At 37.9% G+C, this 27,965-nt stretch overlaps 1 protein-coding gene across 6 annotated transcripts in view; it reads left to right on the top strand.

The window, feature by feature from the left end:
• The window catches only part of LOC306857678 (myocardin-related transcription factor A-like), a 39,965-nt gene extending 12,531 nt beyond the window's left edge, over positions 1–27,434 (top strand). Inside the window, exons 4-19 of one of the 6 annotated variants that reach the window (XM_079397722.1) lie at positions 14,148–14,213; positions 17,109–17,164; positions 17,280–17,355; positions 17,682–17,828; positions 18,770–18,924; positions 20,522–20,638; positions 20,759–21,009; positions 21,812–21,983; positions 22,273–22,668; positions 22,783–23,736; positions 23,849–24,052; positions 24,398–24,487; positions 25,049–25,189; positions 25,320–25,406; positions 25,519–25,579; positions 26,083–27,433. In XM_079397722.1, the coding sequence (XP_079253848.1) occupies positions 14,148–14,213; positions 17,109–17,164; positions 17,280–17,355; positions 17,682–17,828; positions 18,770–18,924; positions 20,522–20,638; positions 20,759–21,009; positions 21,812–21,983; positions 22,273–22,668; positions 22,783–23,736; positions 23,849–24,052; positions 24,398–24,487; positions 25,049–25,189; positions 25,320–25,406; positions 25,519–25,579; positions 26,083–26,636 (3,527 nt within the window). In that variant the 3' untranslated portion in view covers positions 26,637–27,433. Of the gene's footprint in view, positions 1–903; positions 1,223–14,147; positions 14,214–17,108; positions 17,165–17,279; positions 17,356–17,681; positions 17,829–18,769; positions 18,925–20,521; positions 20,639–20,758; positions 21,010–21,811; positions 21,984–22,272; positions 22,669–22,782; positions 23,737–23,848; positions 24,053–24,397; positions 24,488–25,018; positions 25,190–25,319; positions 25,407–25,518; positions 25,580–26,082 lie in introns of those variants that run through there. The other 5 variants (XM_079397721.1, XM_079397726.1, XM_079397725.1 and 2 more) reach the window with 5 other exon arrangements.
• The last annotated feature ends 531 nt before the right edge of the window (positions 27,435–27,965 follow it).

Below are 27,965 nucleotides of genomic sequence, written 5' to 3'. Positions count from 1 at the left end.
TTTTCACTATATTACTAACAAGTCCTAATCTATTCATGACAAACTATATATCAATGGAAAGGTCTAAGAATTCTACATAGATATTTTACCACTGTTTTTTTTCGTTACAAATTATGTAGGAAAAGTAATAGATTAATTTATGACAAGAGTGCACCTCAAAAATCTACGTCATAACAGGAGTTCTGACCTTTGTCATAAAAAGTCTTTCTTCATTGCCTTTTCACGCTTTAGAAATAAATGTTTAAATTATATACCAATTTAAAACTTTTTAAAACAAACCAACTGCATAAAACCATTTTAAAATCGGACAATGCATTACCATGGAAATGGTACATCAAAATAATATTAAAAAATGTTTTTGTTAATGAATTATAACAATTTAAGTTCGGATAGTGCACTTTCACATCTATGTTCAAAAATGGTAGTGACAGTTTCATTTTTGGCCAAGAATTTATAGTTTAACAAGCCACATAAAGCTTAAACATAACTTTTTTGTTTCTTCTTTTTTCTTTTTTTGAGGTAGTTTTTCTACATGATAGTCTTGGAAATTCAAGCAACAGTTGTCAAAATGAGCAATGTGCAGCTTAAGTAATCACTCAGACCTGTTTGAAGTGAAGAAGTTTGGACGAGGGAAAAGGAGGAAGGATGTGTGTTGGGTAGCCATCCTAAACACTTGATTGCATAACTTTGTGTACTGAGCAGAAATCCTGCCTGTAAGAAAGCAGGCGGTCAGGAGAATGACAAAGGGCTGAAGGTGATCTGGAATGTGTTTTGGCTTCAGTTTCTGGCTTGTAGCCCACACTGAGGTCACTTTGAGTGACCTCAAATCAGAACACAAAGTTCCTGATCTCTCCTCCCCTCTCTTCTGGAATAAAAAAAATGGCTTCAAGGAGCAGGAAAACTAGGAGTTGCTCAACAACACAGCTGAAAGCAGAGCCTGAAAGCAGCACTTAAGCAGTAATAAGGACGAGACTGGCTCACACAGACACAAACACTTGAGCTAACACACCCACATCGATAGGGCGTGCACACACACGCCGGCGCAGAGCGGAGGAAGGTGAGGGGCACACTGACACACCCTGCCGTTCTTGGATCTCTCAGCAGAACAGCCCGGAGTTCAATCATTCAACTTCATTCACAGCTTGTTGTGTTGTCCGGTCTTGAAATGGATTAAAAAAGAGTGGCTGTGATTGTATCTGGAAGGATATGGCCATACATTCAGGTACAGTACTTGCACGTTTGGATTTGTGTTTATTTTTTAATGTTAGATGATTGCTGATGTGAATGAAGTCATGTTGAGGTGTGGTAACCGTGGTTGAGGTTTAACAACTTTGTTTAATAGCTAAGCCTGCTGTTTGTGAAGTCCTGCACAGGATTTATTGCTGTTTGAACTGAGGTCTCACTAAACCACAACATTTACTCAATCCTGAGCTCAAGCAGTTGACTGTTGAGGATTTTAGCAATTAAAGATGCTAAACATTTTTGTGTGTATGGAAAATAACTGGGCTTAGGTTTTCAGATAAATACTGGCGTAATTAAACAGTTGTGGAATGTAGCTGATTAATTATTCCTCATGAATATTTGTTATACATTTAATTTTAACTTGATCCTTGAACTTTATTTTTTATTGACAACTTTATCAGTTTATTTTATTTTATGTATTTTGCATGTATATGTAATTTTTGAGGGGGGCATATATACTATCTATCTGTCTTTCTGTCTGTCTGTCTGTCTGTTTGTTTGTCTGTCTGTCTGTCTATCTATCTGTCTGTGTGTGTCTGTCTGTGTGTCTGTCTGTGTCTGTCTGTCTATCTGTCTGTCTGTGTGTGTGTGTGTCTGTCTGTCTGTGTCTGTCTGTCTATCTATCTGTCTGTCTGTGTGTGTGTGTGTGTGTGTGTGTCTGTCTGTCTGTGTCTGTCTGTCTGTCTGTGTCTATCTGTCTGTCTGTGTCTGTCTGTCTATCTATCTGTCTGTCTGTGTGTGTGTGTGTGTGTCTGTCTGTCTGTCTGTCTGTCTGTCTGTGTCTATCTGTCTGTCTGTGTCTGTCTGTCTATCTATCTGTCTGTCTGTGTGTGTGTGTGTGTGTGTGTGTGTGTGTGTGTGTCTGTCTGTCTGTCTGTCTGTGTCTATCTGTCTGTGTCTGTCTGTCTGTCTGTCTATCTATCTGTCTGTGTGTGTCTGTCTGTGTGTCTGTCTGTCTGTGTCTGTCTGTCTATCTGTCTGTCTGTGTGTGTGTGTGTCTGTCTGTCTGTCTGTGTCTGTCTGTCTATCTATCTGTCTGTCTGTGTGTGTGTGTGTGTGTGTGTGTGTCTGTCTGTCTGTCTGTCTGTGTCTGTCTGTCTGTCTGTGTCTATCTGTCTGTCTGTGTCTGTCTGTCTATCTATCTGTCTGTCTGTGTGTGTGTGTGTGTGTGTCTGTCTGTCTGTCTGTCTGTCTGTCTGTGTCTATCTGTCTGTCTGTGTCTGTCTGTCTATCTGTCTGTCTGTGTGTGTGTGTGTGTGTGTCTGTCTGTCTGTGTCTATCTGTCTGTCTGTCTGTCTGTCTGTCTGTCTATCTATCTGTCTGTCTGTCTGTCTTTCTGTCTGTGTCTATCTGTCTGTCTGTCTATCTGTGTATGTAAACACACACACACTATTATACTATTTATTAGTCTTTTCAGTAGTGTTATGTACTTTTGTCATTTTCTTTTTTTAATGTTTTCTTTTTTAATCTTAAATTTTTTTTATGTTTGAATAATTCAGCTTATTTTATTTCAGTCTATTTTTTTAAGATTAAGTGTTTTTTTGTTTTGTTTTTTTTGTGTATTTTTCAGCTTTATTTCAATTAACAAAAGCAGTTTTTATTAGTTATTATTTTTGTTATATTTTATTATTTATGAAAGATTAATAACTAAAAATGAAATTATTGAAAACTACAAAAAAATTGATAACTAAATGTAATTATTAATATAATTTATTTATTAATCTTTATTAGCTTTGTTTTTGTTTTTTTATTACTTTTATTAGCTTTAGTTTTGGTTAACCATAACAGCACTGTTGAGCATAGACCGAAAAGTAGGGGTGAGAGAAGGGGAATGCCAACAGGACGTGACCCAGATCAAACTCAAATGCCCTGAGCATCAAAACAACTTTATTAGGACCCTCTTTTGTGCATAAAACTTGCAAAAAACTAATAAAACTAAGAATGGAATATATAACCTAAAAACCATTCATTTACCTGTGACACACCCTGTAAACACAGAGTGTCAAAGCTCACTTACTTGTATTACTTACTACTTCTCTCTTTCATTGCTTTCATACTTTTAAGTGAAAATCTCCAGAATGATACAATATAGAAACAAATATGTGGAGAGCCCACCCTGGAACTGCTCCAGCTGGAAGGGGAGGGATGTGTCAATGATAGACCTCTGTTGTTAAAACCAGCTGTTTTCTCCCTGAGGTCTGGCAGTGGAGCTCAGTGCCTTGAGGAAAAGAACAGACTCCTTTTGGGACAGAATGTCTGAGTCAACAAGACAAGGAAACGTATCATACCATGTTTGATGCTGCATTATAAATCAGATCCTGGACAAGGAGGTTTGACAGAGTCCTGGCAAAATCAGCATAAAGAGTGATTGATTATCTGGGAAAGCCCACTCCTTGACATGAGATATTAGATAAAAGACCAATTATGTGGACTTTCTGTGGCTTCAGTACCAGATCCTAACATTAATTTTTAAGTGCAACTGATGGATTGATCGAAGCTCTCAGGTTGTTTTCAGTCCCACTGCTACAGTTAATATTGGGTAACAGTGATGTTTCTGAAGAAATGGTCAAGAGTTAGACAGTTAGTCCTGTTAAAATGTTTGATTTGCATGTCGTATTGCGTCATTATTGCTTTCCAGAGTGCAGTTACTCTGCCGTGGGTTTTACGCTGACTGTCTCTGGGTTACTCTGTGGTTTTCTATGTTATGTAACATTTTCAGATTGATTGCCAAGTTTAACTCCAGCATGCTTAAACAGGCCCTGAACATAACAGGATGGAGGGAGGAAAAGAGACCCATTGCTTTGCTAGACATGACCCGCAGCTGTCCTTAATCCCCCAGCAGCCTCTCAGTTTATCTAGACATCTTCTGTCGCATACTAACAGGTCAGGTGAATCATAACACTGGAAAATACATCTTTGCTTATTGTGGTGATAATAATAAAATGACAACAGGTTGACATCAGGATGAATGGGTATTCCAGGAACAAGGAAGCTTCCTAGAATTCTCTGGCTTAGTTGTTAAGAGAAGTATGTACTTGCAGGCATAGACAGAACCTTATAATAAAGTGGCCTTTATAAGATTACATCAGTTTAGCTGCTTTGATTTATTTGATTTGCTCAAGTGCAGTATGCCAAAACCAATAATGCACTCATGTCCCTCAGCTATGAAAAGTGCTTTGTCAGCTATAGACATCCACAGTGCTGTTGCACCATATCTACATAGCAAACCCAACAGCCAAACTCTGTCTCATTGATTTCAAACAGATACATATATGAATAACTTTGATATAACATGATCCAAATAGTTGTAAGCTGGGTGTGTGTATGTATGTATGTGTGTATATATATATATATATATATATATATATATATATATATATATATATATATATATATATATGGAAAAGTCAGTAAAATATTTTTTTTATTCAGCAAGGATGCATTAAATTGGTCAGAAATTACAGTTTTTTTTTTTAATAATATTACAAAAGATTGTATTTCAATTAATTGCTCCACTTTAAAGATTTCTGTTTATCAAAAAATGTGTAATGAATTCCATGAAAATAAGCAGCTCTTAATACTGTCCTCAACATTGTTAATAATAAGAAATATTTCTTGAGCATCAAATCAGCATATTAGTATAATTTCTGAAAGATCATGTCAGACAGAAGATTGGATTAATGATGCTGAAAATTCAGATTTGGCTGGTAAATAGCATTTTATTTAGATTTTTAATCTTTTAAAATATTTCATATTTTATTATATATTTTAAAATACAAATATATTTTCACATTTTTTATATTTTAAATTATAATAATATTTTACAAGATTGTTTTACTGTATTTTTGATCAAGAATGTTGAGAAAAATATTTTAAAAATCTTTGGTTGTGCTGTTATCTTAAGTGATACTGATCCTGCAAATCCATATCATTTAGTTTTATTGTTTATGTTTTAGCTTCTGGACATAAACACAGGGACACGATGGAACCACTCCTATCAATTGCTTTGTTTCTGTTCTTGCAGTTCCAGCTTTATGACTGAATTGATAGCATCCACTGACTCATTCACATATCAACGGCTGTAAATTGATTGCACATGATTATATACATAGAGAACCTTTTGTCATAGTCACAGACCAAATAGTATCCTGGTGAAATCTTTCCATGGAATTTCCAACTGATAATATGTTCAAAATTTGGAGAATAAATGCTTTAATTCTCATTATTTCCTGTAGAAGTGACAAAAACAGTAGAAGTGTTGTGTAAAGTCAGATTGTGATTGGATAAAGTGACATTTAGAAAGGAAACAGAAGTTAATGATCAGTGTGACATAACTTAGTGTCTCTCCCTTAACATGCTAACAAGTCGAGACAGGCCAGGTTTAAATATCCAGGTGTTACTGCAGTGATTTTTCAAGTTTAAAAGAATGTGCATTGTTTCATGGCAATTACTAAATGTCATCAGTACAGATCAACAATACAACTGTGTCCTAACCGGTCACAGTGTGACAAATTTACAGCAGCCAACGATTTCTCCACACTGAATGTGAAACTCCTACGCAGTGTGCCACAATAATCCGTATTAGAGACTGATTTTTTTATGACCAATATTATTTTTGTTTATCTGTCCAATAACAAATATGCAGAAACTTTTTAAAATATATTTTTATTTCTGCTTTTTAATTAATGCTTTGTTTTATTATTATTTATGCAATTAATTTAGTTGTGCAGATATATTTTGTTGCTTTATTGCGTCACATCTGGTTAAAAATTGTTGCATGTTTTAACCCTGTAAAGCATAACATGAAATAATAGTATGGAAAATTATCATATTTCATACTTAAGGCTTTTATAGCTCACATAATACAGCAATATATGGAGCTCATACCCAAGGAACAAAAAAACACCTACATTTTTTCAGTGGCCCAAATTGAGCAGAAATATGCATTTTGATGCAGTTGCAGATATTTGTATGACCATAAAGTAAGATGAAATTCTTGTAGTTTGAATCAATAAAATTATTATAACCATATAGCAGACTAATGCTATTTAAAAGTTTAGTTTTATGATCAAAGCTCTGTGTTTTTATTCAAAACACATAATGCAATCCAATGACTACTGAGAGATTAACAAATATATGTCCCTCAGAAGCCTTTTTGACACTCACATTTTAATATATTCTTTAAATTTTAAACTTATAAAAATCTGATTTCACAGTAAAAACGTGAACATGACCTGAAGGGAAATATTTTTTTAATTACTAAAAGGCATTTTACTTTCTAAAAAAACATATAAACCATCAATCAGAAAAGACTGTTTGTGTATTAAATATAATACAGTAGGCTTTATCGGGTTAAGGCACCTCTGGGGAATGGAACAAAATGCTATTTGTTTCCTCTATTACAGCAGGATGAAACATCATGTGAGACGGTCAAATACAATGAAAACAAGAATCATGATTTGCAGAGATGCTGGAAAGTAGGGCAGGAGGTAGAGAGGTTTGGATGAAATGAGTTCAGAAGGAGGTTATGTAACAGGCTCACAAAAACAGGAGAGCTTGGACATGAACCTCTCTTTTTCACTCGCCTCTCTCTCGTTTCTCCTATAACCTCATTTGCTGAGCTCAATCTAGCATCCCTTCTGCACTTTAGCAGCTTGGATTACTCAAGTCAGGCAGCTGGCCTAATTTTCCATATACACACTTTATCACTCTTTTGAAAACTTATTAGTGGGGCTCAATTTGAATCAAACTGAGGAGATTAGTTGTATAATCCTGTTTTGTGTGTCTGGCTCTCATGTGCGTATTGTTTTGATGACTTTATGGCAGTGTGATCCCTTGCGTCATTGTAGAAATGTAGACTGCATGAATACTGGTCCGCTAGGGCCTATTTTTCTAGCTAGTGCTGGAAATGAAGCAACAATGACGTTATTTTTCAGTGGGTGATTGAAAGCAGAAAGGAAAAGCAGCAGGAAAGTGTTTTATTGTGGTATAAACTGTAAAAAGGCGAGAAGGCAGAAGCTGATTCTCAAAAAAACAGAACAGCATGAATGTAATAGAAAATTAACCTCTCCTTTTTGAGACTGCACGAATGTTTTTCGTGACTTTAAATATATATTTCAAAATAATTAGTGGTTGTAATGGAAGAAGCTCATGTTAAGTAAATCTTAAAATAATGTTGTAAATATAAAAGCGGATGTGGAAGCTGCAAAAACTCAGTTCGGTGTTACGCCCTAAGTTAACCTTGGCCAATAATAATCAAGCAGCAATGATTCTGAAAGTCATAACGGATTGTTTGCATTGCTTGTAATAAAAACCACATGGCATTACTCATTTGGGTGTTTTTGATCAGAGCCTGATGAACTTTGACCTTATTATCTGTGGTGCTTTATTTGATGGGCGTAGCGTAGGCTGGCAAATACACTTCCTCTGTGGTCAGTCGGCACTTTGCAGTGCTGGGCCCTTGTGGTCAATGACAGCTTGAGCGTCAACTGCTGTGAATTCTCACCGAGTGATGATGACAGCAATGAGCTTGTGGGCTAAAAGCAGATCACGGTAATGTTTTTGTCTCTGGGGAGTCTGTGCACAGTGGTCTTCATTTCCCTATAATATAGAAAAGATTATATGACTGTTTACATTAGCATATTTAATCTGAACGTAATATACTGTGGCCAGAAGACTTGAACTGGATTAGATAAATTATGCAGGAATTCTAAGGGACAGTTCACACAAAAATGGCATTGTTATCATTCACTCACATCACTTTTATTTCTTTTTTTTTTATGGTCCAGTGTTGTTTTGGACTCCATTGACTTTCAAAAACAGTTGATAAATTGTATCAAATATTTTCTTTTGTTTTCAGAAGAATGTCATACAGTGCAGAACGACATGCGAGTAATTAATGACAGAATTTTCATTTTTGAGTGAGCTATCCCTCAGATTTATAAAAGATACTTTATCCATATTTATTTCAATAGCCATCCTTTAGTGTATTGCTTTCTGGAATTCTGTTTTTGTGTGTGTTTGTTTGAAAATGTGTGTGCGTCATGTTTGCAAGAGCTGTAGCGCTGGGATAGCAGTGGGTAACCCTATCCAGTGCTTGCACAGGTGATACTGAGCTGAATATAGAGCCTTTTGGCCAGCTGGCCTTACTATTTAAAACTAAGAGAGGACCCGGGTGGGGGGTTCGCCAACAGTCTAATATGTGCGATGTATGTGAGCCTGTCAAGTTTTGACAGGCAAACTCCTGTACTTTATCTGCCAGTAAGAAAGGAAAGGTCAAAGGAGACCTACATTCTTCTTGTGACCTCCTTCCTTCAACTCTCTCTGCTCATGTCAACAGGACTCTTGAGAGCCCCTCATGACACCATTTCTGAGAGTGACGAGAGAAATTTCTGTATTAAATACCTTGTGAAATGTGTTGAATTCCTTTTTTTTTTTTTACTTGTTTGTTGCAGTTTATGACTTGTTGTGCATGTGAGAAACGCGATTAGAAGCTTAGAGTTTGTGAACATATTATAAAAGAACTAAGAAGAAATATCGGTGTAAAAGTGAAAGTGTTGTTACTGTTAATGAAAACTAGATTATGAAATAAAAAGTAACACTAACAATTGAAAAAAATAAAAAATTTTCATGACTCCAAAAGTAAATAAAATGTGCAAGTTGGAAAATACTGTGAATATACATTTACATTTACATTTAGTCATTTGGCAGACGCTTTTATCCAAAGCGACTTACAATTGGGGAATACAAAAAGCGATTCATCTTGAAGAGGCAATCAGACAGAGGAAGTGCTCGTAACACCAAGTCTCAGTCATTGTTCAAATAAATACAAGCTAGTAGGTGGAGAGAAAGATAGAGGGAAAGTTTTTTTTTTTTTTTTTTTATATAGTTTAGGATGAAGTCAAGTACTGCCGAAAGAGATGAGTTTTCAGTTGTTGCTTGAAGGTTGCCAGGGATCCGGCGTTCCGGATAGGGGTGGGAAGATTATTCCACCAGCCAGGAATGGTGAACGAGAATGTTCTGGAGAGTGATTTTGAGCCTCTCTGTGATGGTACCACAAGGCGTCGCTCACTAGCAGATCTCAAACTTCTGGAGGGGATGTAGGTTCGTAATAGTGAGTGGAAGTAGGAGAGTGCAGAGCCTGTGGTAGATCTGGACGCAAGCATCAGTGACTTGAACTGGATGCGAGCTGCCACTGGTAGCCAGTGCAAGGAGATGAAGAGAGGTGTAACATGCGCTCTTTTGGGCTCGTTGAAGATCAGTCGTGCCGCTGCATTCTGAATCATTTGTAGAGGTTTGATTGCGTTTGATGGCAGACCAGCCAGAAGAGCATTGCAGTAGTCCAGTCTAGAAACAATAAGGGCCTGGACAAGAAGTTGCGCAGCATGCTCTGTCAGAAAGGGCCTGAATATGCTTAATTCATTTGTGATCACTGTTTTTGGTCTATATAATAAATATTTTATTTGCAATAGCAGAAGCTATTTTAGTATTTTTAAACATTTTAAAAGAAATGAATACTTAATCATAAAGGATGCATTAACTTAACTTAAAATAAAGACTTCCATTGCAAAACTCATATTTCAAATAAATGCTGTTCTTTTGACAGTTTGAAAAAAAAATATTGAAAATCATGTCATGGCTTCCACAAAAATATTAGGCAGCACAGTTGTTTTCAGCTTTGATAAGAACTGTTACTTGAGAAGAAAACCAACTTAGAATGATTTCTTAAGGATCATGTGGCAATGAAGTAGGTTCCTATGAAATCTGTTGAATTTTTTCCCAAATTCTATTTTATTTTTTCCAAATTTAAGTTTTGTTTTCTGGATTCCATTTTTTTCCGTTTAAATTTTTAATGAAAGTTTTTACATTTTTCTAGACTAAATTTGATTAAAAAAGCATGTCTAATTAATTGAAATCATGAAACATACACAATTTAACAGCAATTTATTAAGTTGAACAAAAAATAAATTTTTAAGGCCATATGAAATGTTTTTTTGTTTTTTTTCAAATTCAGTTTTATTTTTTACCAAATTCAGTTTTCTCCAATAATTTTCAAAAACATTTCTAAATAATTGATTTTATAAAAATGTATTTGATTATTTTATTTATTTTTATTTCAATTCTGGTAATTATTTTTTCTCGGAAATATTCCTTTAATGTTGTAATAATAATTTTATTATTAGTACTACTACTATCATTATATTAAGTAATATATTTCTGTCATAATTTAATTTAAACTGAACTTTTATTTTGACTGGTTGCTTTGAAGACCTTTTGAGTTTCTGTTTGTATATGATATGATGGTAATTTTTCTCAAAAGAAATGGTAAAATGTTCCTGAAGTTACTCTCAGAGCAGTTGTAGACATTATATTCATATGTCCATGTCCTCATATATTGAGGTGGCAGAGGCTGAAAACACTGAGCATGCTTCAGTTTGTGATTAGTAAACAAAACTGTGCGTCTGTGCCATTCATTCACACAGAGACACGCAGAACATGCAAGATTCATATTGAAATAGTTTTTTGTGGCTTAATATTCACAAACACTAGTCCATATCGCATTTTAAACGAAGTGTACTGACCTACTTTTGATTTATTCATCCAAAATTTGGCAAAATTTGTGACGTTCCGTGTTATACAGTAAATTCCGTTTTTATGATTGAATTCCGCAATCCTGTCCACGTTTTCCACATCTCGGAAATCACAGGGCCCTACTTAAGATTGAAGTAATAGCTGCTGAAAATTCAGCTGTGTCATCACAGGAATAAATTACATTTGAACGTATATTGAAAAAGAAAACTTAAAAATTAAAATAAGTTTGTAATAGTAATTCACAATATTGCTATTTTTACTGTGTTTTTGATTAAATAAGAGCATAAGTGACTTTTTTTTAAAAGCATAGAAAACGTACCTACCCCAAACTTTTGAATGCTAGTGTGTTTATATATATTCTACCCTAATAAACCAGTGAAAAGAGCTGAGAGGGTGAATGGGGGTCTGCCAGATTGTAGAGCGTAAATGAGAGGCAACAGCTGAGCTGAAGCGAGCAGTCATTGGGACTCAGCAGACCCTCCTCTGTGTTTGAGGGTGAGAGACACGCTGTTCTGTGAATGTCTTCTGCTGAGTGCAGAGCAGGCTCTGTGCTCTGCCTTCCTCACCTATGTGCTTTTGCTTCATTTTCTGCCTCTACATCCACCTTTGAGAACAAAAGGAGACAGAACCGAGGATCAGATAAGGAAGAAACCAAGTGGAAGCTGTCTGTTCTCCAATTCTTTGATTTGAAACACTGTAAATACTGTCATTGTGGACTAACATACCTGTTTTGGAAATCTTGCGCCGTGCAATCTGTTTTCCTCACTTTGGACCATTAATGGAATATCAGTTTTGATTTTGAGATTTGCAGAGACTTTCAACATTGGATCTAAACATGCTGGACACGAACCACTGCCTTCACATTCATACTTCCTCTTTTGAGGATCAACCAATCCTAAATGGGGAAGATAAGCTATCTGTGAGTCTGGACTGTGACAGACATGCATATCATAGCCTCAAAGAAGGTGGGCATTGTTGTTTTTATGCTTTTATAGAGTATAAATAAAGCACCCTCCAGGTGTGCACCCAACTTAATACATTGAATTTAGCTTCGTAAGCATTTAGTCTTAATGCGTCAGACCCGATTATTCTAGTGTCTTAGTGGTGAGATCACTCCAGCTGCTCGTACAGAGCCAAGAGCGAGCACCGGTTGACCTGTAAACTGTGCCAGGCCTGGGAGCTTTGAGGACAGTCAGCAAGAGGAGTGTTTAATTAAGACCCCAGACACACAGGCTCTTGGATTAACCCAGTTGTCTGCATGATTCTTTTTCTTTTTTCCTGTTGTTTCAAGACCTGGATGTTGACGCCACACTTTCCAGGTCTCCCTCGGAATTTTCCAGGCTGCCGAAGAGAAGATGGAGAGAGAGTGTTGGCATTTAAAAGTGTCTGATTGATTTACACTATCAGGCCAGGTTCTCGGAGAGGTGCGAGAGGGCTTGTGTTTCTTCCTCAGTGGGTACAAAAATAGTGCCTAGCAGCTCTAAGGAGTGGGTGGTCAAAAACAGCTGTTAAAATGAAGTGGGAATAGGAAGAATTTAGAACAAATAGTGAAATTTTTCGTATTCAATTTGCAAGTGAGAACCAGAGTGGGTGTTCTGGGATTTTACGGGAACTTGTGCCAAAAAGGGGCTCTGGTTTAAAAGTGCAGGATTCACATCCTCACAGCTGGTCACCAAAGCGACAACCATTGGTTTTGTCACCTTACGCCCTTCCAGAAGTGGTTTTCGCAGTAATGCCATAGAAGAACAATGTTGTGTTCCCCAAAGAAACTTTCAGTGAACCGTTCTTAAAAGAACACTTTTTCTAGGTGTGAAGTAGAGCCTTTTCCACCATCAAGAACCTTTTGTACGATCGAGAGTTTCCATGGATGTTAAAGGGTTAGTTCACCCAAAAATGAAAATTCTGTCATTAATTACTCACCTTCATGTCGTTCCAAACCCGGAAGACCTTCATTCATATTCAGAACACAAATTAAGACATTTTTTATAAAATCTGAGAGCTCTCTGACCCTCTATAGACAGCAAGGATACTGACACGTTCAAGGCACAGAAACGTAGCAAGGACATCAGTAAAGTAGTTACTCATGTGACATCAAAGGTTCAACCGTAATTTTACAAAGCAGCAAGAATACATTTTGTGCGCAAAGAAAACAATAATAATAACATAATTTATTCAACAATTCTTCTCCCCGAGTTACCGTCTTCCGCCATTATGTAGAGTACCCCAAACGTAATCAACGTAATCAGTGTTGTTTACATTCAGCACGCTTTCTACTTAACGTAAACAACATTGATTACGTTCTGGGCTACTCTCCAAAATGGTGGAAGACGGTAAGTCGGGGAGAAGAATTGAATAGATTGTTATTATTGTTTTATTTGCGCACAAAACGTATTCTCGTCGCTTCGTAAAATTACGCTTGAACCCCTGATGAACCCACATGGACTATTTTACCGATGTCCTTGCTACGTTTTTGTGCCTTGATTGTGGTAGTACCCTTGCTATCTTTGGAGGATCAGAGAGCTCTCAGATTTCATCAAAAATATCTTAATTTGTGTTCCGAAGATGAACAAAGCTTGTTACGGGTTTGGAACGACATGAGGGTGAGTAATTAATGACCGAATTTTCATTTTTGGGTGAACTAACCCTTTAAAGGTTCTTCATGGAACCACTGATGCCAATGAAGAGCCTTTATTTGTTATTTTACTTATGGTTTATATAACAGAAAGGAGTGTTTGGTTGGTCTTGGCATGCATAGCCGATGTTCTGGTTTCTTTATCCCCAGACGTTGTGACTGTGAAGGTCAGAATAGCTGACTAGTGCACACAAAGCAATGCCATGTGGGTGATGATGTCATTGTGTCAGGACTGACAGGTGCACGCTTGCCTGTAAAGCGTCCTGGGATTCCATCAATACTCACGGGCCACATCCCTCCTGACGTGACATTTGACATAATAGTAACTTTAACGGCTTTTTTCACAGAACAAAGCAATAATAACAAATCTCTCATGCTGTCTACACACCACCCTCTTTATAATCATTGAGCAACTTACCCAGTGTGTTGTGCCAGCACGCAAGTTCCTGATTTTAAGAACGCCGATTGCCTCTCAGTTGCACTTTTTGAATTCAGAAAAGTAGTTGAGTGTGGTGAAACGGGAAGTATGAAAAACCACCCAAACAACCTAAACATTCACAGTCCCTCCCCTCAGCATTCACTCTTTAGTTAGAAAGAAACTGAAAGAGGGCTCTTTCGAGCTCTTGTCCTGACTATGTTATATTTCTCTAAATCTGAACCCTCTTCCTCTCTCCCCATGCAGTCCTTCAGCTCAGATTACAACAGAGAAGGACGCGAGAGGAGCTGGTCAGCCAAGGAATCATGCCTCGTAAGTCAGATTTTACTCTTTTAGTTACCAAGCATCACACGTTTGCATCACACTTTTCCATATGTAAGTTTACTTGCAGCAAAAGCAGACTGCAAAGAATTAATAGGTTAATTCTGACAAAGTCTGTGAATATATGTATAGTTGCTTTTGTATAGTATTTGGGCACTCAAGTCAATTTATAAATGTCTTTGCAAATAACAGTTTCAAGCTAATGACATTTATACAGCACAAACACAAAGTTTCAAATTATAAAACAAACAATATATTGTGCAAATTTATGAAATCAAAGCAAATAATCAACATGATAAAGTCTTTGCTGAAAATTCAATCTTTATGCCTTCTGTCCTCTGATAGTTTATACTTTTTTTAGCAAGTAACATAATTGTAAAAATGTCCACCTTTAGGTCATGCAACAATGTCTGCACCAGATTGCGTATTCTTTTCTCAGTTTAGTCCTTTGAATAAAATAAAGATGCATTTTTATCCTCAAGTATGAGCTCCACATTCTCACTATATTATGAGCCATAAAAGCCTGATGTATCAAATATGATACATTAACATTTAGATGTTCTTTTATATTTTGTGTATTTTTTCTAACTATTGATGTAAGGCTTTATGCAACAAATTGGTTCAACAAATTGTTAATGTGTTAAACTATACTCGTGGTTACTGACAGGCAAATCCCTTTCGGACCAGTTGATTAAAAGTAAATGCAAAAATGGTTCCCTGAGAAAATCTTTTGCATGTTCTCAGATGCCACTTGCATTGATATTTAATATGCAGTGACAATTAGGCTTTGCATTAAGTGTGACTAAAGTGTCCAAAAACTTTTTGAGGCCAATGTATTCAAAAGCTAGGTATAATGACAGTATTCTGAGATATTTGTTATGCAATTTAGCCACAATGACATGCAGACTCTTGATATGATGCTATTTGTTGGTATGTCAATAAGTTGCTGTTATGGTGCAGCTATGGCTGCAAGTGTTTCATGTTACTATTCGGATATTGCAGCATTCACAGCCGATCATTCTGCATGAAATCGACAATGAAATGGAATATTTCGACAATGCTTATGTAGCAATCAACACCCATTCAAAAGCAATAATAGTGAGCTATCTACGTTTATGTATTATGCTGCATATTGCAGCATAAACATGTGTTTTGCTTATAGGCTTCAGCAGGCATTAATGGATGGGACTGTTCTCTAGATGTGGTCTGGTATAGAAGACTGACTCTTGACTGCCAACACAGTCATTGTGAAAGGGCCTGTTATGTTGTCAGGTGGATCTACTTCCCCTATTGTTTCCACTTCCTTATTCTATGTTCTGCTCATCAGGCGAGAGGATTTGCAGTCTTCACACTGGGCTGTCTTTGTGGCCTTTGTGGGAAGGAGGAAGTGCTCAAGCAGCTCTAGCTTTACTCTTTAAAAGCGACAGCCAAAAAAGTTTTCTTTACTTTAAACAGTACTAAACACTTTGTTACAATATTAATTGACAATTGCACTTGCTGCACAGATAAGCCTGCAGGATTACATTAAGATTTCATAACTGTTTAACATAATGTATGAGGGTAGTTGACACGTCAACTGACGTTTTCAAAGATTTTAGATTAAATTTATATTGAATTCTAAGGGAAAGTTTATACTTTTTAGGTTATTCGCCATTTTTTAATTCACCTTTTTGCCTGACAATGCAGGTTATGTCAACTTTCCTAATGTTTTTAATGTAATTTGTCCACAGCTCTACAGTATAAGCTTCAGAAACTTGCGTAACTAAATATTAGTACTGTGTATCTAATATTTTGAAGAAATGATGCTCTCTAAGGTAGCAAGGCTACTCAGTGCAAACAGTAATATTGTGAAATATTATTACGATTTTAAATAACTGCTTTCTATTTTAACAATTTTATTTATTTATTTCTGTGATGGCAAAGCTTAACTTTCATCAGCCATTATTCCAGCCTTCAGTGATCCTTCAGAAATGATTCTAATATGCTGATGAAACCTTTCTGACCCCAAACTTTGTACTGTACTTTTGGTTTATTTTTGTGAGCCTCTGCTGCACTAGGCGGATCATTGCTGACCCTACCTTGTGGTTTCAGAAATTTCAAGTTAGTTACCCAATCTTGGCTGTTACTTCACATTCTTACTCTGTTATCCCTTTCATATTACAGCTCAATCACTTGTGCAGTTTACTGTTCTTGTTTTTTTGTTTCAGCCCCCTTTTAGAGAAATAATGTCTGCTGTTGTGGTAGTAAATCTATACCGTACATACACCATGCAAGTACAGTTTACTACCAGTTTAGGAAAATACTTGTTTGGTATACTCTAAGATGACAAGTAGCAAACTATTTAGCAAAAAAATACATTTTTACAAATGTAAAGAATAATAAAAAAAATCTATATTATTTATATCTGTTAAAATACATTGATTTTGATTTCCCAGGTGCCGTTTTAGGCAGAAGGATATACACACCTGCTGTACTGAACTGAACTCCCTTTGTTCTTTCAGCAGGTGATTTGAGCCAATTTGATATAAGAGGATCTTCTGTTTTTCACATATGACCTTTCAGTATGACCTTTAATGATGAGTTTTTCATTCTTATTACATAGTTCCTCAATATCAAATATGGTTCATTAAGGGAAACAGGTGGGCACAGATACATGACTATTTGAAAACTTGGAAGTCATGGCAGTGATCGAGTGAAAACACTATGTATTGGGACACTGCTTGGAGTGGTTAGTTCACACAGGAAGCATTTTGGGGTTCTCCTACACTCAAACTTGAATGCTTGCTTAATTAATCTGTCGTGTACCTGGCAGTCACGATGACCGAAATGAACATCCCTATGACTGAACATAAAGTAAGACTGTCTGTGTCTCTATTCTGTACACAGCACTGAAGAGTCCGGCTGCCTTTCACGAACAGAGGAGAAGTCTGGAGAGAGCACGCGTGAGTGACCTTATCTCTTTCCTTTTGAAGAAAAAGAGGTTCTTCTTTAAAAAAGGAAAAAAAATTATTATTTTTCATCCTTGATTGAAAATTTGTTTCTCTTTTACTGATGCAGACTGAGGATTACCTGAAGAGGAAGATCAGGAGTCGGCCAGAGAGGTCAGAACTGGTCAGGATGCACATCCTCGAAGGTGAGTATCACGTTATTCTTTTTAAAATATGAAAACGAAGTAATGTTAAATGATCACAGTATGCTTTTGTCTCTTGCAAGGGACCTTTTTTACAGTGAAAGGTTTCATATCCATAACCTTATCCTGACCTGTTCCTGTTCTAGAGTGAAGGAGCTGTTTATAGTTTTATTTTACTTTTGTATTTTTTTTTATTTTTACAATAGAAACGGGTAGTTGATCAACATGCAAAAGTACTAATTGAGTCAGTAGACTCTTAGAGGGGAATTTAGATGGCATTTACATCACAGGAAATGATTTGGTTGTTAATAATCATATTTCACCCAAAGAGACCTCAGCCGAGCCCTCACTGCAGGCCAAGCAGCTGAAGCTGAAGAGAGCCCGACTGGCAGATGATCTCAATGATAAGATCTCCCACCGCCCTGGTCCCATCGAGCTCGTCCACAAGAACATCCTCCCTGTGCACACGCTCATCGGTTAGTCTGTAACCACTGTCAAAAACAGCATTTTTGTTGCATGCACTATTATCGCAATATCTGCTTTGTCAGTGTTTAAACACCATAAGCATTTTCTCCACAAATGACAACAGTGCAAATCTATTATTTGCATAGTTGACAAAAAAGAGGAAGCTTTGCTTACATTTATTGTTAAAAAAGTTCCTGTGTCATTTTAATTGCATAGCAGTTCAGTAAACTACAGTAAACGATAAAAGTCATCAATGTCTTAAAGGGTTAGTTCACCTGTAAGACCTTTATTCATCTTTGGAACACAAATTAAGATATTTTTGATGAAATCTGAGAACTTTTTGACCCTGCATATGCAGCAATGTAACTGAAATGTTCAATACTAAGGACATTGTTAAAATAGTCCATGTGACATCAGTGGTTCGAAAGTACAATGTATGTGGTGCTGCTGACGTAGAACACGCATCATGGTACTCTCGATAATGGCGGAGGGTGGTGACGCAGAGAAGAATTATTGAATAAAGTCGTTATATTTGTTTTCTTTGCATACAAAAAGTATTCTCGTAGCTTCTTAAAATTACAGTTGAACCGTTGATATCGCATGGACCATTTTAATGATGTCCTTACTACCTTGCTGTGCCTGGGAACATTTCAGTTGCCTTATTGTCTATGCAGTGTCACAAAGGGTCAGATTTCATTAAAAATATCTTAATTTGTGTTCCGAAGATGAATGAAGGCCTTTTTGGATCCTCTAAGTTTTGGTTACCTGGACTTTCAGTGGAGACACAGAAACCTCTCAGGTCTCATTAAAAAAATGATTAGTCTTATGGATTTGGAATGACATGGCAGTGACAATTTTCAATGACAATTTTCATTTTTGGGTGAACTGTCCCCTTACATGCGTCTATGCACAGATCAAACAATAAATTTCTTATGTGTATTTTCTGGTACAGAGTCTCCAAAGGGTGAGAGCTCCTCATTGGACGAGGACAGTAGTGATGCCCTGTCACCAGATCCCCAGTGCAGTCAGGACTCTCCATTGGGTCTTGCCCCTCAACACTCCCCATCTGATATGATGAAACTGAATGGAGACCTCTCACCCACTCAGGTATATTGCCGTTTCAGTTGTTCAGTATGAGATGAATAGAATATTGCTTTTGTGCTTTCAGAAAGCTAGAGGGCAGCACTGCTCTACACTTAAAGGGACCATTCATCTAACATGTCACACCCAACATGTCATCATGTTGTTTTAAACATGTATGATTTCTTTCTTCGATAATACACGAAAATATACATTTAGCAGAATGTCCAAGCTCCATTTTTCCATTCGTATTTTAATTTTTGAGTGAACCGTCCTTTTAAAGGGGTCATATGACGTTGTTAAAAAGAAGAATATTTTGTTTAACAACAAACAACAAGCACTACTCTACACTACTCGCTGACTATTCAAACTGAATAGTCAGTAGCAGAAACGTACTTACAGGCTGTAAGTCAGAAGCGCCAGACTGTCCTTGCAAAGTTGGAAGTGCCCCACTAGAAAACAGCCTTTGAGCAAGCCAGCATTGTAGGCTACTCTCCTGCCAGGTTCAGGAAATAGTCCTCCGTAAATTGCGCCGCACATACTCGAATATTTGCGTTGTACTGTTCTGGAACAGTGTTGCAAATACAACTTAACCACTGATTTCTAGTTGTGTCCTCTTTCCTCTTTCCCATTTCTTCTACGGGGAAGTCGTGGCCTAATGGTTAGAGAGTCGGACTCAGGTTGCGGGTAATCCAAAGGTTGCGGGTTCAAGTCTTGGGCCGGCAGGGATTGTAGGTGGGGGGAGTGAATGTCCAGCGCTCTCTCCACCCTCAATACCACGACTGAGGTGTCCTTGAGCAAGGCACCGAACCCCCAACTGCTCCCCAGGCGCTGCAACCTAAATGGCTGCCGACTGCTCCGGGTGTGTGTTCACTGGGTTAAATGCAGAGCACGAATTCCGAGTATGGGTCACCATACTTGGCCATATGTCAAGTCACTTTCACTTTTTTTTTTTCAGCCCAGTTCCGTGCAAAAAATTCAGATTTGGCAACCCTGCATCCAACACGATCTGCCTGCATCCAAAGTGTTTTAAATATTCTCTATCTATCTATAGTGGCTTTTGGCATGGTGAAAAGGCTTTACATTGCCAAAGCATTAGTAACATATTAAATGCAGATATACACATTCACACACAAAAAAAAAAGAAAAGTAGTTTCGCTTTCACAGTGTCCCCAGGACATGGCGCCGGCGGCAGCAACAATACTACAGCGAGAATAAAAATCACACCCCCTTTCTTTGCGTATACGTTTGGGCGGTGTTATGAAAATCTCCCCACATCGTGATGTAGACATGTGGGGGCGTGTTTGAATAAGCCGTTTTAGGAGGGCGTGGACAAGTCTTCACTTTTATAAAGAATATCTCTTTGGTTTTGAGACTTTAGTTTGACTTCTAGTTAGACTTTGCAACTTCAGGGATCTTATCTATGCATGAATAGCTTGTAACACTCCAAAGAGAAAGGAAAACTTGAAATTGCATCTTATGACCCCTTTAAATTGGTTTGTATTTTAAATCACCTCATTATTATAAGCCACAAAGCAACATCTGTAAGGTTAAGAACAGAGAGGACAATGTAAGAAATGCATTTAAGACCACATACTGTATTTAATCAGTTTATTTGTTGTAGTTCCTCACTCAGGCCCCACCTCCTCCTCTCGTTGCGTCTGATGCCTCTCCACCACAGAATCTAACCAGTGAAACTAACATGACAAACTCTTCCCGGCCACCGACGGGACATGCAAAGGTAAAGTGAAAGCCATCAAACATATCATGGGTTTCATTTTTCAGTCTAAATCAATAAAAATGTGATTTCATCACTCATTTTTCTTTTTATATTCCTTTGCTTTGCCTTCACCATAAGCAGCAGTCCAAGTCCAGCACAGATCGGACATATCAACGATCCAAGAAACCCAAAGATAACAAGCCCAAAGTAAAGAAACTCAAATATCACCAGTATATCCCTCCTGACCAGAAGAACGACCGGGAGCCGCCTCCTCAACTGGACTCCTCGTATGCTAAAATCCTCCAACAGCAGCAGCTTTTTCTTCAGCTTCAGATCATCAACCAGCAACAGCAGCACTACAACTACCATACTATCTTACCCGCACCTCCAAAGTGAGTACAACCACACAGTATATGGATGCACTTTACTGTGTTGTGTATAATTGTGTATGTGCTTATTATGTCTGTGTCTAGGTTGATATTGATTTTTTTGACAAAAAAAATCATTAAAAACAGGAAGAGTGCATACTTTTAAATAGCTCTGTTCTATTTTAATTTATCTTAAAATGTCATTTATTCCAGTGATGCAAAGCTGAATTTTTAGCAGCCGTTACTCCAGTCTTCAGTGGCACGTGATCATTCAGAAATTATGCTAATATGCTGATTTGGTTCAAGAAACATTTCTTATTCATCAGTAATGTTGAAAACAGTTGTACTTGTATTATTTTTGTGGAAATCGTAAAACTTTTATTCTTTGCTCAATATAAAGTTCAAAATAACAGGATTTATTTGAAATAGAAATCTTTTCAACATTATAAATGTCATTTTTAGTCTGTTTAATGCATACTCGCTGAATAAAAGTATTCATTTCTTTACAAAATCTTACTGACCCCAAACCTTTGAATGCTAGAGCAATGGTTCTCAACCGGTGTGGGTTGTGACCCAAAAAATGGGTCACACATCCGTTTTGCTTGTTATAAATTTTTTTATATTAAATAATATTATTAATATTATAAATATTAAATAGTAAAAATAGACAAACTATACAAAATAAAACAAAATATGACCCATATAAAAAGCAGGTTACATAAACTGGGTTCTGAAGCTAAATTTGTTGAGAGCCACCGTTCTAGAAAAGTGTAGATACACCTAACTGATTTAAATATAAATCAAAAATATATCTGTTCAAATCCAGACTTCCTGCTGAAAAGCAGAAACCATCCACCAATCCAGGCCCCTCCCATTCCCAGACTATTTCTACATGCTCTACAGTCTCCTCCAATCAGAATGGGCCCAATCGTCAGAGCCAGCCTACAGTGGGAGGAGCTAAGCCCATCACCTTGCCTGCAAACCTGGATGAATTCAAAGTGGGTAACAGTTGTAATTTATGTACATATACTAAAGCAATAACACTGACTGACTACTAATTTTGGCAATTTTGGTTCAGGTATTTTTCCCACCTACTCTATGGAGATTTGTAAAAAAAAAAAAAATCCTCAATATGGAGTTCTAAGCCATGAACCAAAACAGCCAGCTCTGAAATGAATCACACTATTACAACTTTTAGAGAAAATTATGCAACTTTTAGAGAAAGTGATGAAAATGATTGTTACTTCTAGATCCCAACTACTTCACTCTTGTGGATCTCTCTTCCAGGTTGCTGAACTTAAACATGAGCTCAAATTGAGGAGGTTGACAGTATCGGGCACCAAGAACGATCTCATCGAACGACTAAAGAACTACCAGGAGCAAAACAGTGGTTCATCAGCTGCAGGCGCTGCAACTACGAAAACAGTCCCTGCTCATTTACCACAGGTGTCAGTACAGTCATCTGGTGCCGCCCCACATCAAGCCCCGAAAGACACGATTGTTTCAATGTCAGCTTTTCCCGTAGCGGCTACCACTAGGGTCCACAGTACAACTCCACCTCAAATCATGCGCTTCAGCAGCACTAGCTCCTCTCCTCCTGCATCTCCTACCCCCTCTGACCGCTCTCTGGCTGGATTGAGTCCCGATGAGACCAGCTGTAATGGGGATGTGTTTGGAGAAATGGTAGGTCTATGGGTTCGAAGATGCACAGCAGAAATCTTGAAAAGAAAATTAGGGGTGCACAAGATGATGGCCCTGTTGACTTTCTTTTAAGAATTTGTGTTTCTCCATTAACAGGTTACCTCACCTCTCACCCAGCTCAGCCTGCACCCCTCTCCAGACCACCCATCCCCAATTAAAGAGGAGTCTCAAGGGCAGATGCAGGCGTCCTGCAGCCTTTCTCACCCGGGTCCGCTGTTAGCTGCACGGCCTCACGATCCAAGTCCTGTGGCAGCATCTGGATCTGCTGTGTCTCCTCTGGACAAAGACCAAATGCTTCAAGAGAAGGACAAGCAGATCGAGGAGTTGACACGCATGCTTAGGCAGAAGCAGAGGCTGGTGGAGACCCTGCGATCTCAGCTGGAGCAGGGTAAGCATGGAGCAGCCACAGAAGTTACAAACAACATGGGTAACGCTGAAATACCGTTGCTGTCTAACGGAGTGGAAGTGAAGGTAAAGGAAGAGATTAAGGATGAAATGGACACAACAGAGGACCTGCAGAAGCATGTCCAGCCCCAGAAGATGATCCAGACGCAGTGTTCGCAGCAGACTCTGCTCAAACTGCAGCAGATTCACCGGCTGCAGTTGCAGCAGCAGCAGCAAATGCTGGTGGACCTACCAAACGTACAGAGACAGAAGACACAGTTACTGCAACAGCAAAAACAACAGCAGCAAATGGACCCACCGAAACTGCAGCAAGAGCAAGGAAAAACACAGGTGTTGCTGTTGCAGCAGCAGAAGACGCATCTACTGCAACAGCAGCAGAAATCGCAATTACTGCAGCAGCAGAAGGCACAGTTACTGCAGCAGAAGGTACAGTTACTACAACACCAGCAACAGAAGACTCTGTTACAACAGCAGCAGAAAACTCAGTTGCAGCAACAAAAGAAGACACAGTTACTGCAACAGCAGCAGCAGCAAAAGTTGCAACAGCTCATCATTCAGCAGAGGCAGCAAAAGCAGCTACAAAGCAATCAGAAAAAGCAGCAGAAGCCTCAAAATCAGCCACAACAGCAGTTACAGACACCCCAGGTCAGCAACATCTCCAGCTTATCAAATAGCTTAGATATTTATTTGGATGGCATTGTATGTTTTTTGTTTAATGCCGTTCTTGCCACTGTTTTACATTGTCGTTTTTTTACAGGTTTCACAGGTGTTTGTCAACCAGCAGTCAAGCACGCAAATTACTACGTCTTTCCCACTGGATCTCCTGAAAGCTCATCTCACACCCACATTGGTCACTGACAGCAATGGCAACCGTTATCTGATTGCACTCACCAGTAATAGTGTTAATAGCCTGACGGGAAAGTCTCCTCAGAGCAAATCCAATGGACGGATCACTCTACAGGTGACTAAACAACAGTTTATCTATTCATATCTTAATTTATATATACTCTACTGTTAAGTAAGTTAGTTCGGGGTCTGTACATTTTTTATGGTTTGTGAAATACTGTTTTAATTTAAAATGTTATCTGATCTTGTATCCATTTTAATATGTTTTTAAATGTAATTTATTCCGTGAAAGGCAAAGCTGATTTTTCAGCAGCCAGAATGCAGTGTCACATGATCCTTCAGAAATCGTTCTGAAATGCTGATTTGGTGCTTAGTAAAAATTTTCTCATATCAACGCTGATATTTTTTTTTTCTTTACATATTTAATATGAGTCATAATCGTTGGTTTGTTGTGTTTCAGAGATTGCAGTCAACCCCTACCAAGCTCTCATCTACTGATATGGCTAGTTCTGCCAACCAATCACAGACTGTCAGAGAGCCCATCACCAAAGTATGTGCATATAACATGTGAATGTGCTTTTTTTAAACTTGTTACAGTTAGGACAAATAGCATGAAATAGAGAGCTCTGAAGTCTTTAAAGGTACAGGAAAAACTAAGATGTACAGCAGATATGTACGAATAGTGTATGATGAAAGACAATAAGCATGTTATTTTCAACCTATGAGCCAAAATTAGTTCATTTAAGGATTTTTGGACTATTCTACAAGTTTGAAATCAACATAGAGTGAACATCACATGGATTTGAATTAGATGTGTTTGATTCACACCAGATTTCAACACACTCAGTCTTATTCATAAGGTTTTTTTTTCATCCATTCAAAAGCAATGTCATGGTCCAGTATATGCACTTAATTATAGTTGTGCATTAAATTATTGATATAAAAAGACATAGAAATACATGTGTGCATTTGTGGATTGTATTGAGAGCTAACAAAAGCATGTATATGTATTATAGTTATAGTAATTGCTGGAATATAAGGGGCTGGCTGCAGATAGTTGTTCTTTCTCTCCTCTCCACAGCTGACCCATGTTAAAATCTCCCATTTCCAGGTTCAGAAGGTAGGCCTCCACTTGGAAACCACCAGTGTTAAAGAGTCTAGCCAGCCAGTGTCTGCACCACCCAGCTTTGAGCCCTTCTTCTGTGAGGAGTCCAACCCACTGAGCAAACCCTCCTCACCTCCTTCATTTAAGGTATTGCACATGCATTAATAATGTTATTACCCATTTTCCTTTAGCCTTTTTCTCCTTCTTGCTTTGTTTCTAGCTATAGCTAGTATTTCTTTTTCTGTCTTCCTCTACCCATCATCTCCATCAATTCTAGGCGGATATTTGCCCAACTTTTGATCGACACACTTTATTCACCCCTTCCTCCCCAAAGCCAAACCCTCACCCTCCTCAGCGTTTCAAAGTATGGCTTTTGCTCATTCTTTCATTCTCCATTTTTCTTTCTCTTTCACCTTCTTTTCCTGTTTAACAGGTTTTTTTTCTTATTGTAACATTGATGTATTGTCTGTTCACAGGATAATGTCTCAAACAACCAGCAAATAGATGATCTGTTTGAAATCCTGATCAAGAGTGGAGGTAAGAGTTTTTACTTTAGAAATTGATCGTTTTAGTCAGCAAGGATGCTTTAAATTGATCAAAAATGACAGTAAAGATATTTATAATATTTAAAAGTATTGTATTTCAGGTAAATTATGTTCTTTTGAACTTTCTATGTATCTAAGCGTCCTTGGGAAAAATGGGATCTACAAAAATATTAAGCAGCACAACTGTTTTCAACATTGATAATAAGAAATGTTTCTTGGGGACCAAATCAGCATATTAGAATGATTTCTGAAGGATCACATGACTGCTGAAAATTAAGCTTTGCCATTTTAGGAATAAATTATATTTTAACAATATATTAAAATTGAAAACAGCTATTTTAAAGAGTAACGGTATTTAACAAAATTACAGTTTTTACTGTTTTTTGATCAAATAAATGCAAACTTGGTAAGCATAAGAGACTTACCCACCTCAAACTTTTGAATGGTTGTGTGTGTATATATATTAACTAATAATAAGTCTCTCTTCTTTCTCAGAAATTTCATCTGGATTTAAAGCCAGTCAAGACCCCTCCCTGTCAGACCTCCACTCAAGCCCACCCACTCCATCTCCACCACCTCCTCCGCTCCACCTCTCACCACCCACACATCACCCCAACCCCATCTCTGCCCCTTCCCAACAGCTCCCGGACACCCAGGACAGGCCTTGCTCTGGAACCGGTCGCCTGGAGGACTTCCTGGAGAGCACCACCGGTGCTCCTCTTCTCGGTGTGGAGCCGGACGGCCCGTTGACGTTAATCGATGACCTCCACAATCAAATGCTGAGCACTTCCAGTATTCTGGACCATCCCCCATCTCCAATGGACACCAGTGACCTGAGCTTTTCGCCCCACCCCGCCAGCCTGGACTTTGAAGACCCCACCTTGGATGGCATGGATTGGCTGGACATACCAATAGTAGGAGGGGGCAGTAATTCTAACAGTGGGGGTATGGTTCTTGCCCCTCTGAACTCGCATACCCCACCCAGTGTATTTTCTGCAGACTTTTTGGACAGTTCGGATCTGCAGCTCCACTGGGACTCATGTTTGTAGCTTTTGGTCTTAATTGCTTGACGACACACAATTTAGCACCTTCAACCTTACTGTGTATAGGCTGTACACAAAACACTCCAGACGCACATGCTGTTTCTTATGCTGAAAAGCTTCAATTTTTCTTCATATTCCAATGCCGAATGGTATTTAAACAGTTCCTGCGTCTGATAGGTTCCCTTAAGCACTGAATTTGAAGCTGTCATTTACGTCATCATACCCAAATGTTTTACATCACATGGCGTTGTTGCCTTTGCCAACAGAGAGACCAATCTGGACCCGCCACCAACGTCTCACATCATCGACAGCTCAACTAAAGAATCCATAGTTTGCTTTAGCTTTTAGACAAGTTGTCTATGCTGGTGGTTAGGATCATTTTTCACTTTAAGCACACCAGTTACTATACTCCACTACCTGTCTTTGGCACCATATAGTGTTATTTCTACCCATTTTAAAGCTATGACCTCATAACCATGATATGAGGCTATTTCTGCTCCACAGGTTTCACACTTTTCCTTCCATCAACAAACTAGGGAGAATATGAGAGATAATAGTCATCCTTGCGTTCTGTCAACATTGCACTTAAGCCGACCCGACTGGTGCTCTGGTCTACACGACCCAATGAAATGGGCTCTGCAGGGAACCAGGTTTGGTGACGTTCACCAGATCTCTATGCATTGCTGTACTTTAGGATCATGTATTGATGAAACCTTTGTTCCTTTCCCTCTGATTGTAGCGATTCGCTGGTGGAGGTCAGTGCTGGGGTTCAGGTTTCAGAATAATTGGAACTTCTTGTTTTTAAAAAAAATAAAAAAAATGAAAAAAAAAGAGCAGTGTGGACTGTTTTATTGTTGAATCTGCGCTCACATATACACAGTGCATTCACACACAATGGTCATTTCTTATTCTGCTATTGAAGCAAATAGGATTTTATTACCCTACTCGTGCCTGTGGAGGCTAGTCTGTATACTATTAAAATAAAGTATTTAGATGTCTTCAAAATTGTACTAATAAATAAAAACCAGAAAATTCATTAGTGTTTGCCCTTAGTGGATATTCAATGGGTAGCAAATAAGCAAACAAGGTTTTAGAATATATAGTGATATTTGAAAAAGTAAACATAAATTTTAAAAAGCTATTTTACATGCATGTCATAGAAGATGTTACATCAATAATTCTGCATTTGGCAGTTGCTATTATCTGAAGTGACACATTGTTTTATAAATATTTTATTTTCTGTCATGCACATTTTATGAGATCAGCCTTCATCATTTTAAATATCAGCTCAGTTTCTTAATTAGACAAAAATCACAACAAAAAAAAAAAACCTGT

The sequence above is a fragment of the Barbus barbus genome (assembly GCF_936440315.1).
Source record: "Barbus barbus genome assembly, chromosome: 38".
NCBI lineage: Eukaryota > Metazoa > Chordata > Actinopteri > Cypriniformes > Cyprinidae > Barbus > Barbus barbus.
The sequence above is the reverse complement of the archived record's forward strand: the minus strand, read 5'-3'. Positions and strand labels throughout refer to the sequence as shown.